This window comes from Tupaia chinensis, unplaced genomic scaffold (assembly GCF_000334495.1).
Source record: "Tupaia chinensis unplaced genomic scaffold, TupChi_1.0 Scaffold000668_1, whole genome shotgun sequence".
NCBI classification, from domain to species: domain Eukaryota; kingdom Metazoa; phylum Chordata; class Mammalia; order Scandentia; family Tupaiidae; genus Tupaia; species Tupaia belangeri.
This window is the reverse complement of record NW_006160190.1, coordinates 140,009-153,515: the sequence shown is the minus strand read 5'-3', so window position 1 is coordinate 153,515 and position 13,507 is coordinate 140,009. Positions and strand designations below refer to the sequence as shown.

The 13,507-nt window shown below is 43.4% G+C and overlaps 1 protein-coding gene across 8 annotated transcripts in view; it reads right to left on the bottom strand.

Moving 5' to 3' along the window:
• Positions 1 to 4,571, bottom strand: part of HNRNPM (heterogeneous nuclear ribonucleoprotein M) — a gene marked incomplete at its 5' end in the record, with an annotated part of 37,904 nt that extends 33,333 nt beyond the window's left edge. For all 8 annotated transcript variants that reach the window (XM_014592172.1, XM_014592175.1, XM_014592171.1 and 5 more), the window contains 1 exon segment: positions 4,402 to 4,571. In XM_014592172.1, the coding sequence (XP_014447658.1) occupies positions 4,402 to 4,571 (170 nt within the window).
• Positions 4,572 to 13,507: the final 8,936 nt, after the last annotated feature.

Genomic DNA, 13,507 nt, shown 5'->3' with positions numbered 1-13,507 from the left:
ACATTTTAAATGTGTATTCCATTGTCTTTAATGATGCAAACTGGTCAGCTGTGAATGGTTAAGTCCCTTTCAAACCTGTTTTGGCAATTTCCAATTCAAGTTTCATATAGCACTGGCTCTCCTGGGTTTTGTTTTGTTTATTTATTTATTTATTTATTTTTAACCCAGCAACTCATCAGTGTCCATAGCAGCCATTTGTACCATGTAATATTGTCATTAAAAATAAACATAGAGGGGGAACCAGCAGTTAGCGTAATGGCTATGTCGCTGGACTCCCACGTAGTCGACCGCGGTTCGCGTCCCGGACCCGGTGGCTTAAAACTCACGCCGGGCGCATGTGTGTGCGTGCCCAAGATCCCGAGAGGAGAATGGAGGAGAAGGGATTGTGGCATGACCATCCCCCCTGGGAGGTGATTTCTTGCTTTCTGTCTCTATGTCTCTGTCTGTCTGGCGAGCGCACGCGCCCTATAGCGAAAAATCTCAAAAAGAAAAAAGAAAAAAACATGGGGGGACCAGCAGTTAGTGTAATGGCTACGTCACTGGACTCCCACGTAGTCGACCGCGGTTTGCGTCCTGGACCCAGTGGCTTAAATTCACGCTGGGCACGTGTGTGCATGCCCAGGATCCCAAGAGAAGGGATTGCAGCATGGCCATCCCCCCTGGGGGATGATTTCTTGCTTTCTGTCTCTCTGTCTCTGTTTGGCGAGCCATACGCGCCCTACAGCAAAAAAAAAAAAAAAACTCTAAAAAAAAATAATAACATAAATAAATAAACATGGAAGGGACCAGCAAATGGCATAATGGTTATATCGCTGGACTCCCATGAAGTCGACCACAGTTGTCCCAGACCCAGGGACTTAAACTCATGCCAGGTACGTGCGAATCCATACTGAAGATCCCGAGAGGAAAACAGAGGAAAAGGGATTGCTGTGTGGCCACTGAGGGGGGGGAGGGCTGATTCCTTGCTTTTTGTCTTTTTGTCTCTGTCTCTCCAGTGAGGGCATGTGAAACCAGCAGGTGGCACGGTAGTTAAAAGGCGCTGGACTCGTACAAGGCCAACCACAGCCTGAGTCTGATCTGGTGGCTGGATAATCACCCCAAGTGATGTGTTCATTCCCAAAATTCCAGGAGAAGAAGAAAGAGAGGAGACTGAGGTGTGCTTATCACCCTAGGGGGTGATTTCTCACTTTCCCACTCATTGTCTCTTTCTTTCTCCTTTCCAGTGGGCTCACGTATGCCACGGCAAAAATCTTTGAAAAGGAAGGAAGGAAGGAAGGAAGGAAGGAAGAAAAGTTGAAAGAAAAGTCAATAGAAATATTCTTCGTCTGTTCCACGGGGACAGGTGGGGCAAAAAGCTACGAACAGGCGCTCGAGACAGTTGGGACTGTGAAAACAATGTTTAATCCATGTTCCCAACAGATATAATGGGAGGGGTGGGATTAAACAAAACAGCAGCCTAGCTCAGATAAAATGAAGCTCTCAATATATTTTCTCTTTAAAATCAGCAATGTTATTTCATGACAGTGCCATCAAACAGCTGAGCACTGAACTAGCTTATGATTCTGTCCAGGGGAAAAAGATTCAATGGCCAGTTCACACAATATGTGGACTATTAATAGGATCTCTTAGAATGCTGCTAAATGCTCAAATTAAAGATGGAAAATATACCCCAGTATCAAAAAAGGGGGCAGAAGATCTGGAATTAGGGAGAGTTGGTGAGACAATCTCATTCATGATTATCCTTAGAAAAAGCTCCCCTTTGCCAGCTCAAAGCTAGCTAACTTTAGTTCTGAGAGGTTGCAATTACATACTGATGCAATGACAGAAAATTTAAGTTGAGGACAAGTAATTCTAGCTTTTATTCCACTAGATCCTAAAACAACAGGACTAAAATTTCATCGTGAATAGACTCTTTTAAAATGTAGACTGATAAAGAGTGATTGGATTATGACAGCCTAAATCTCAGCAATTTGTTCACTCAGGATTATTTTGAGACTGACGCTTTCAAGATATAAGCGCCTCTATCTGCCATTTTTCATGTGTGATAAGTCTTCAAAAAACTGAAAATTTATTGACAACAGATTTCAAGTATATATTTCTGACTTAAAATGACCATTGAAACTTACTTTAAGTATACAAAGACATAAGAAAACATGTCTTTCCTTTTAAGACCTCATAATGAAAAGAAAAAGAACATTTTCTTAAGGTGTCATATGTAAGTAAACGGTAACTTTCTTTAGACTTCACATACTGAATATAAAACATCCCCATAAAAAAGAAATTATCTTTCTCTTAGAATCACTTTACCCACAATCCAATACTGCTAATAATTTAATTAAACAGTAAAGTAATTAATTTAGCCAGTACAGGGGAGCTCTAAACAAGAACATTTTAAGGTTCGTTAAAAATAACTGATTTACTGCACACCTGTAATTCTAAATTACACCACCAAAAATACACTGAAAGGGCTGGGCCCAGGCATTTGTAGCAGTATGCCAGCGGAATATGAGAACCAGTTTGGAAGTATCCAAGTAAACCACCAGGCTGGCTCTACACTTAATACAGTGCAAAATAGTAAATTGAGGTGAACTGCTTCTACATCCAGAAACTCCATGGCTGCTGCTACTACCAGCTTTAAGGCTTCCAAAACTGAATTACTGAATGGTAAAGCAGTAAAAATGTCACCTATTTTATCCATCATGTCCCAAAACTGGTTCACACACTCCTAAAAATTAAAAAATAATTTGGCCTACAGCCTCTTACAAAATCTGACAATTACATTTTCAAAGCCACATTCCTGGTTCTTGGAACTACTATACCTTATTATCAATAGAAATAGCAATTCAGCGGTTCAACCAAATCACGAGAACACAAATTTGGGGGTTATTCCAAAAACTAATTCGAATGAGACCCAGCTGTACTATACAGAAGTTCTAAGCTCAGATTGAAGCTGCAGTCCCAAAAACCAAGAACACTGCATCTGGGATGCCGCATGACACGCCTTCAGACAAAAAGAAGAAACTTCACTCTTGCCCTAGGAGCATTGGCAGGAATGAATTGGCTGGTCAAGGCAGGAAAACAAATCTCACACCAAAACGTTTTTCCATCAATTTTATCTGGAGAATACCACATGGCACATGGGAGCAGCACATATGATGTACAGAAAGGTTCACGGTGCCTAGTGATTCTTGAATGTCATGGTCAAAATAAGTGATGGGACAATGATGGCAGGGGCCATTCATAATTTCAAAACCCAATGCAGGGAGCAACAATACACATACCAAAATGGCCTATCCAAGTGGCATCCACTGTCACTGAAATGTTAATCATTTGACAAGTCAAACTCACATCTCTCTTCATTATGAATGCTCCAGAAAACCAATACCATTCAGTCCTTCAAAAAGACTCCATAAAGAGTAATTTGATTCTAGGTTTCTCTGGGAAAAAGGGCCTCAAGACATTATACAAAGTATTCTCTATCAATAGTTTTACTTAAACCAGGGCTGAGCAATCTCTTTAGTCCTGAGTGCCACCAGCAGGACCAAGAAATCAGGAAAGAAAGAAGACAACAGAAGAACAGGAGTAAAGGAGGAAAGAGAGAGGACACATGTAGTAAGTAGTATGCACAGGGGATGGGACCATGGGTGCGGCCTCCTCGGACCTCCTGGTGGCAGCAGAGCTTAGTTGTTTCCTCTGCCCTAGGCCAGAATTTGGATACCTGGGCTGTGACAATGTGCACTTTAGGGCACACTATTACAAAGCAGATCCCTTACTGGAACTCTCAAACTGCCAACCTACTCTACTTTTCCCCCAGTGAAGAAAAAGTCTGGCAATTTAAATACAAGCTAATGCTTTTTATAGTTTGGAATCTGAGCAGCACAAAGCAGCTACCAAATTTCGATTCCACGATGACAACCACAAAAACGAAACTACCTTCATGCCAGACTTAAATAGCTTAAAAAAAAAGGGGGGGGGGACCCTCTCCCACCTAATATGAAGAATTCAAAAAATTTCCTTAACACAAAGTTTCCCTCAAACCTAAATAAAGCCCTACTAACCATATTAAGCCAGTAAAATCATTTGTAGGTCACTAGACCATACAAACTACCCTGTATGACACACACAAAGGGGCACATAAAAATTAAAAAACAAAACAGTAACAACAACAACAAAAAAAAAAAACTGTGGGTAGGATAAGGGAGCTTAACTCTCAAGCCTGGACAGAACACATGCTCTACCCAGGACAGCTTCCACTGACCACCAAAAAAAAAAAAAAAAAAAATAACCCCAAAAAAAAAGAACACCCCTCCCACAGCCACCAAAAAAAAAAAAAAAAAAAATTAGCCACAAAAAAGATGACACACCAACCTTCTTACCCTACTCAACCACCACTACCATTACCTTTTTCTTTAACCAGGTCTTTAAGTGACTGCCATTTCACATCAAAAGGTATGTTTGTAATGAAGGCTCTGTATCTCTTAGTCGGATTGGCATATGGCTCAAAGCGATTGCCCCCTCTTTTTATGTTTTTCTCCTTCCTCTTCTCATTCTGAGCAGGTCGTTCTCCTTCACTGAATCCAAAAGAGAGGGGAAAAAAAGGGGGGGGGGTTTATATGTTAGCACAATGTGAAAGACAACATTTGATTTGCCAAGTTTACAATACCACATAAAGTTACATGTAAGACTAACATTAGCTTTGATTTGAAACTAATTAAAATGTTCCATACACAGAAAACCCTATAGTGTAATCCTTAAAAATCCACTTATCAAGAAGCTATCCCAAGAAAAGGGTATTCTCCTGGGCTTACAAATACTTTTAGGGGCTGTAATGAAGATGGGAGTGAAGTCAACTTCCTGCCTGAGGTACCTTACTCAATTCCAAGACAGACATAGGAAAAAAGAAAATTTATAAGCTCTCATGGAACAGGAAATATGAGGTGGAACACAATGACCCAACAAATTTTAACTTCACAAATAAAAATGTCTTTTAGTAGCACAATGTTTAAGCACTGTGTGGAGGGAATCACACTACCCTTCAGCCTTGGCCACTTGAAAAACACTGGGACCAGCAGTTAGGGTAATGACTATGTCGCTGGACTCCCACATAGTCGACTGCGGTTCGAGTCCTGGACCCAGTGGCTTAAACTCAGGCCGGGCGCGTGTGCATGCGTGCCCAAGATCCCAAGAGGAGAATGGAGGAGAAGGGATTGCAGCGTGGCCACCTCCCCGGGGGTGATTTCCTGCCTTCTGTCTCTGTCTGTCTGGTGAGCGAACGCACCCTATAGCAAAAACATCTAAAAAAAAAAAAAAACACACTGACAGTATGGGCATGCACGCCCAGGACCCTGACATAGAGAGGACTGTGGCGTGAGAGGTCACACTGGGAGGACTTTATACATTTCTCTCTCATTGGCATGAGCTCTATGATACTTAAAAAAAAAAAAAAAAGAAAAGAAAAAGGCATTGGGCCCGCAGGTGGAGTGGTAGTTAGGCGCTGGACTTCCACATGGCAGACCATGGTTTGAATCCTCAGTCCAGCAGCTTTTAAGTCATGCCGATGCGTGTGTGTGTGTGTGTGTGCCCAAAATCCCAGGAGAATGAAGAAAGGATCGCAGTATGGCCATCTCTCACCCTCGGTGGTGTGGAGGGAGCAATGATTTCTTGCTTTCCCTCTCACTGTCTCTCTCCATGAAGTATACATGTCCTATGGCAAAAACTAAAATAAAAATAAACAAATAAATGGAACTACCATATGACTCAGCATTCCACTTCTAGGAAGAAATAATTATGAGCAAGAACTCCGATACATGGACACCAACGTTCACAGAAATATTGTTCATAAAAGCCAAAAGGTAGAAACAACCCAAGGGTACACCAATAGATGAATCAAATAAACAAAATGTGATAGATACATTTATGCAGCAGGCTATTATTCTATCATAAAAAGGAAGGAAGTTCTGAGGCATGTAACAACATGGGTGAATGTTAAGGACATTAAGTGAAATTAATCAAGCACAAAAGAACAAGTCTTTTTTTAAATCGGTCTCCTATATCCAAACACTAGTTTCAAGTAGTACCCCAGAGGTTTCATACTCCTGTGAGCTACATCCCATTTGATACAAGGCAGTAAGAAAGCAGCTTCCTCCATAATGTAAATGATACCAATACACAATGAACAAACTTCCCTCATAGGTATATCGGATCCCAGATTTCTAAAACTCTTTACTAGAACGCAGTTTACCCTCCTCAGGGTGGCTGCACACTACAAATAGCAGATTCCAAAGCAAGCCCATAACTATTAGAAACAGGTCACCTGTCTTCTCCTTAAGTTCTGCACCAAGGGCCAGCCAGTAGCGTGGTTGTTAAGAGTTGCTGGATTCCACATGGTCTACCTCATGATTCGAGCCCCAGACCCAGTGGCTTGAAAAACATGCTGAGCAAAAAAAGAAAAAAAAAGAAGAGGGAACAGCAGTTGGCGTAGTGGACTCCCATACAGTCAACCACGGTTTGAGTCCCGGACCCAGTGGCTTAAACTCACGCCAGGTGCGTGTGCATGTGTGCCCAAGATCCTGAGAGGAGAATGTAAGAAAAGGAATTGCGGCATGGCCATTCTCCCTGTGGAGTGATTTCTCACTTTCTGCCTCTCTGTCTCTGTCTCTCTGGCAAGCGCACACACCCTATAGCAAAAACCTCTTCAAAAAAAATTTAAAAAGAACGAAAAAGAAAAACATGCTGGGCACATATGCATCCGTGCACAAAATCCAAGTGAAGAAGGAATTGTGGTGTGGCCACCATCTCTGGGGGGGGGGTACTTTCTTACTCTCCCACCTCTCTCTTTCCAGCAAGCAAATTATAAACAAAAATTAAAAGAAAAAAAAAAAGAAGGAAAGAAAAAAAGTTCTGCACAAAAGTATGCCAGACAGGGGTCAGCAGGTGGCATGGTGGTTAAGGCACTAGACACACCCACACAGCCAATCATGGTTCAAGTCCCAGACCTGGTGGCTTGTTTTCTCACTTTCCTCCTATGTGTCTTTCTCTGGTCAAATGAAAATGACTGAACGAATAAATAAAATTAAATAAATAATTTTTTTAAAAGTATGCCAGACAGAACATATCTGCCAAAGGGTCTCAGTATTACTATTTTTAGCGATGAGTAAATTCAGCAAAAGTTCATAAAACATAGAACAATCTACATGTCATGGTCCCCCAGAGTCAGTGGATAGAAACGTATTTTTAAAACCCCAAATACTGGGGCCAGAGGTGACATGGTGGTTAAGGAACTGGACTCCCACACGGCTGATCATGGTCCAAGTCCTGTACCAGGCAGCTTCATCACAGCAGGTACATGTGCATGCATGCCCAAAATCCTGAGAGAAGGAAGAAGGGACTGTGGTGTGGCCAACCCCCTCCACAGCAGTGATTTCTCACTTTCCCCCTCCCTCTCTCTCCCTAGCAAGACCAACCACCCTCTGGCAAAACAAACAAAAAGTGCAGTTTACTGTGTCAATTATACAACAGATTTGTTTTTTTAAAATACTTTCTACTCATATTTGCTAAACTGCAAATCTAAGTCCAGTAACTTGTTAGAGTAACAAATTTGTAATCTTTGTAACTGAAGCCACAATAGGCAGACTGTGTCTATTAAATGTCTTACTAATTCTCTGAGCTACATAAATGTCTTACTAATACCCTCCTTGTTGTTGATTCCCAACTACCAATGACAACTAGATCTGATTCTGATACTCAATCATCCACCCAAAGTTCTAAATGACTCAAATATAATTTTTAAAAAACTTTTGACTATCAACCTGCTACTTCATAATGCATCAATAAGAAAAAGCATAAAACATCTGCTAAGTATCTTCTGAGCCATTAAAGTAAGATTAATTATGTCTAATATGGCTTGGGAATTAGGTTTACAGACCAAGTTCTCTGAAAGCTGACAATATGTCACTGCTCTAATACACTAGAATTACATTGTATATAAATATCACAACTAATAAAAAGATTTCCAGGACAGCTGGGTAGTGTAGTGGTTAAGGCAGGACCTCACATGGCAACTGCACAGGTCAAGTCCCAGACCCGGTGACTTAAAACACTCATGGAATGTGTGTGTGCATGCCCAAAATCTGGAGAACAGAAGGGAGGAAAAGGACTGCAGTGCGGTCATATCCTCTGGGGATGCTTTCTCACTTTCTCTCTCCCCCAAGAAGTACACAAGCCCTATAGTATTATAAATAAATAAGATTCCCTACTCCACTAAGGACTGCAATATTCATAGCATAAAAACAGCAACTCTTTTATGGCTCCATACCACTCACATGTATAATAGTCTTAATTATTTTTGGAGTTTCTCAATCAAGGGTGTAGGGGCCAATAAAGGTCCTGGACTCCTACATGGTCAACCACAGCTTGTGTTCCAGACCTGGCAGCTTGCTTTCTCACTTTCCGTCTCTCTGTTGCTCTCTGGTCAAATAAAAAAATAACAAACAAGGGGGGGGCAGATGGCGTAGCAATTACATTACTGGACTCCCACATTGCTGATCCCAGTTCAAGTCCCGGATCTCGTGCGTTGAGACCCATACATGTGCGTGCATGCCCAAGATCCCAGGAGGAGAATGGAGAAGAGTATGTAGTGTGGTCATATCCCCTGGGGGATGCTTTCTCACTTTTCCTCTCACTGTCACTGTCTCTCTCTCTCAGCAAGTACGTGTGCCCTAAGGCAAAACTTCTAAAAAAAATGTTTTTAAATAATAATTTTTTTTAAATGGGTGTAGTTTGAAACTGATCCAATCTCCTCAAATTCTCATCCCATCCCCTGAGGGACAAAGTCCCTCTGACTCCCTTGCAGAACCATCCCTTATATAAAGTGATTCTTCACAGAAATCCTTTAAATCCTGAGCTCCTCTAATGCATTTAAGATGTGAAGAGTACTATTCATAGCACTATTCTAGCTCCAGGTCCACCACTTAACCACCCACGTGACTCAAGCTCTTTTCCCTTTCTGGTTCTTTACCAGCAAAACCAGCACAACCCGTATCCATGGTAGCTCACAGGGATGCCATGAGATCAACAAAGAACAGTATAAAAAAAGCGCCTGGTAAATGTTAAATGCAAAATATCTTAGCAATACTGCAGGGGATTAAGAGCTAGGTCTGAACCCCATGTCACTATGTCTTCTCTAGGCTTCAGGTCTCAACTGTAAAGAGAGGCTACTACCCAGATTTCCAAGTTTAAAGAGAAAATTCCTGGCAGTAACCTTGACAGTGACTTAATTTTCTACCAATAATTTTCTTGAGAGGGATAGGGAGAAGGGTGATTCACTCCTAGCCTTCTAACATTGCATCTACTAATCAGGCTCTAAAACAGAACCATCAGGGCTATGCTGACGAAACCTAGGCATTATACTCACTGTAGACTACCAAAGAGATGATTGTACTTTTAACTCTTAGGACTGCAAAACATGGTAATAAGAGAGCCCATCTGAGAATCCCCTCTCCCAAAAAAAGCTAGTTAATCTTTGCAGGCTCATATCTCAAAGCAAAGCGAAAGCAGAGTCTTGGCAGTATGCATTCAAATAATCCAGTCTTCAATTCTAATCTTGAGTTCACAATCTGATATGGTGAAAAATTTTTTTAGAAAATAAATAATTTTTTTAAAACAATTGCTTTTTAAATTACAGTAAACTTCCAAGTCATTACATTACCAAAAAAAGAGCATCTAGTTTTAACAAAACAATTGAAATGACTATACTGTGAGAGTACTATTATGGAAATGGGCCTTGGAGTCAAGATGACCACCCCCCAGATTCTACACGAAATTCTTTTCATTTTTTTAAAAGATAGATTTGTTTATTTGTTTTTATTTGCTAAATGGCACATGTGCTCAGCAGAAACAGAAAGAGAAAACTGCCAGGTCTGGGACCAGAACCTCGGGGTGGGCCATGTGGGAGTCCAGCATCTCAACTACCATACCACCTGCTGGCCTCCACTATATCAAATGCTTTTACCTGAGTTTTCTTGTTTAAAACAAGGAACAACTGTAAAACAGAATCAAGGTTATCAGAACCTCTTCAGGAATCCATGCTAAACATATTAATCAATCTTTTTTTTTAATTCTCAATCTGGACCAGTCAGTAGGGTGGTAGTTAAGGTGCCTGGATCCCACATGGTCAACCTCACAGCTCTAGTCCAGGACCCTGCAGCTTGAAAAACACACTAAGAGCATGAATACATCCCCAAAATTGCTAAAGGAGAATGGAAGAAAAGGGACTAAGGAGGGGAGGTAGGGAATGAGTGGAGGGTGGGGTGATTTCTCACTTCCTCTTTCTCTTTCTCTCTTTTCTCTCTTCTGCCAGCACATATGTCCTTAAAAAAATAAATAACATCTGTTTTTCTGATTCAGCTACAAAATTAATGAGAGTAAGGTTAAGTTACTAATTTTAAATATATAATACTATATATCCCTCTAAAATAAATGCATTTCCCTCCCAACTATACCCTAACTCTGAACCTTGACCAACACTCTATAGAAAAGATTAGTCATCCAAATAAAGCAAAGCCCCCTTTTACACCCAGGAGAGGAATTTCTACAGAATAAATTTTCCAACTCAGGGTCCAGGCTACTGGCTCGCCCCTTTTCTGATCTACTGCACCCCCCACTCTCAGGAGAATCAGAGGTTAAAAAAAAAAAAAAATCAAGTTTTAATTTTCCTCCCATTTCTCAAAGACTCTCAAGACAGGCAGGTGGTGTGGTGGTTAAATGCTGGACTCCCACAAGCCGACTGTGGTTCAAGTCCTTAGCCTGGCAGTTTTCTCTCTCTTTTTCCCTCTCTAACTCTGTTCAAATCAAAAACAGTAATAATAAATAAAATTAAATAAATGTTTAAAAATATTCTTTGCCTGCAATTCATTGTCCCCACCAGCAGGTCCCCAGGGCTCAAAGTTGGCTACACCAACTACAGTTCTTTACAAATAAAGCATATATATATATATACACACACACAAATCTCTGGTCTTTGGAAACTCTCCTCTCTTCAACCTCCTCCTTTCACCCTCCACCTCCTTTCTTCCTTCTTCAAGAACACCTCCCTGCCTCAAACAGATGAGAAGTAGGGGTGTCTTATCCTCTATGTTCCCTATCATGTAACTTACTCATTAACTTCTAGCATCATAGCACCATTACCTTACAAAAATGTTAAGTGTGCCTCCCCATGGATATGGGCTCCTGAAGTGCTCGGCTCTGTAACACAAATAAGTTTTCCTCGGGGACCAAGAGAGGGCGTAGCAGACTCTCACATGGCCAGTTAAGGTTTGAGTCCCAGACCTGGTGGCTTGAACTGCACGCCAGGCGCATGTGTGTGCGTGACCAAGATCCTGGGAGGAGAATGGAATTGAATAGAATGCATCACAGCCATCATCCCCTGGGGGTGATTTCTCACTTTCCTTCTCACTGTTTCTGTCTAATTGCAAGCACACGCTCCCTAAGGCAAAAAAAAAAAAAAAGAATTTTTTTCCTGCCAGCTCTATGAAAAAACTTTAAGTGTTTCCAACTTCCTAAAGTATCCTCTATTAAGTCAGTCTACATTTTCCAACCAGGGTCATTCTATCTCTGAAATTTTCAGGTTTTAACAGTTCATATGTCTGTCAAGTGACTCAGTCACAAAATGACTATCTGAATGAAAAATTTGAAAAATGTACCCCAGATGCTATAATCACTAATTCCACCCCTCACCTAGCCAGTGGTAGCAGCACTCTATCCTGAATTCAGGAAAGTGTATTTTAAAGCCCTCCAAAAATGGCTTTCAGAAATCCCACTAGGTTCCCCTGGAAAGTCAGTGAAAAAAGTGAAAGTGAACAACACATCCCCTTCCAGTGTTTCTTATGATAAAGGGTTGTAAATAAGTAAAGGACGCTTTTCTCTTGATTTCTTAGGACCCTCAGCCATGCTATTTAGATCCTATCTAGAGAGAGAGAATAAACTCTCTCCTTGTCTAACAACACAGTCAGCACTTACTGCTCATTACTACCTAAATGCTTAACTTCGTCGTTCATTTTCAATCCCCATAAACTAAGTCAAACAGAAATGTGAGGGAAGTCAGAAATGTGAGGGAAGACAAATCCATAGACAGAAAGCATAACAGATATTGCAGGCTGAGAGGAGAGTGGAGGAATGGGAGGCGTTAAAATGTTTAATGGCTACAGTTCCTGTTTGGGGTGAGCGAAATGTTCAGGACACGGACAGTAGTGACTGTCGCACAAACTCGTGAAATGTACTAAATGCTACTGAACGAGACACGGGGTGGGGGGGAGAGGTTAAAATAGCAAGTTTTATGTTATGTATATTTTACCACACATACATACACGCGCGCACGCGCACACACACACACACACACACACACACACACACAAAACACTGGGAAATCCAAAGCGTGTCCAGTCCCCTCTTCTCTGCCCCCCTACGGCCGCCAGCCGGAGCCCAAACAGTGCTCGGAGGCCCTCTCTCCTGTGACTGTAAACAGTGAGCAGGTCTCACGCGACACGCGGAGGTTTCCTGCTTTGAGGAAAGGCAAAACTCAAGGACCCCGAGAAGCATGTAAAGAGGTGAACCTGCAGGTGGGTGAGCCCGCCTAAGGATGGACTGTCTGCTCCGGGGAACACACGAGGAGGGGCCGACCCCTGGCGTGGCCCTCGATACTCGGAGTCTGCTGGTTTCTTAGGGTGAGCGCGGAACAGCCGGCCCGACCGCCCCGCTGACACCTACCTACTGCGCACCTGAGGCGACAGCGCGGGAAGCGGAGAGCGGCCGGAGCCGGCCTGGGGCACCGGGCGAGGGGCGGTTCCGTGGCCCGCGCTGGCGAAGGGGTGAGGGAGGAGGAGCCCAGACCCGGTCGCGCGGCCCTTCCCGACACCTCCCGATTCCGCTACCGTTTACCGGGAACCACCGCGCGCGAGACCCCACGCGCACACTCCCTGCCCTGCCCCCCGCACCTTACGGTTCGGGAAACTGAGGCCCGGGACGGAATGGCTTGGGAGCCGGGGGCGACACCACGCGCCCAAGGTCATCGACAAGCGAGCAGCCCAGCGGGCCGTGGACTCGCGGGCCCGCGCCATCGCCCCGCGCGCAGTGACCCGGCCCGAGGCCTCCGCTACCGGGTCAGACTCGACCTGAGGAGACTGAGGGAGTGGAGGCCCGAGGCCTAGAAATAACGGGAGATTCTTGAGGCGCTCCCAGGGCCGCCCGGATCCCCTTCTCACCGCCTTGGCCTCTCCCATCCTCGGCAGCGCCTGAGGTAAAGGCCGGGGCCGACGCCGCGCAGGGGGGAGGCCGCCAAGAAACCTAACGGAGCCAACACCGGGCGGACGGAGCCGCGGGAAACTCCCCCCTTCCCTGCCGCCATTTTCTCCGCGTCTAGGCTTTGTGTGAGGGAGCGGGCTGCGCGACGCTGCGCCTGCGCGCTCACGTGACCTGGCGCGACCAGTAACGCCTGCGCGCTCCGCGGACATGG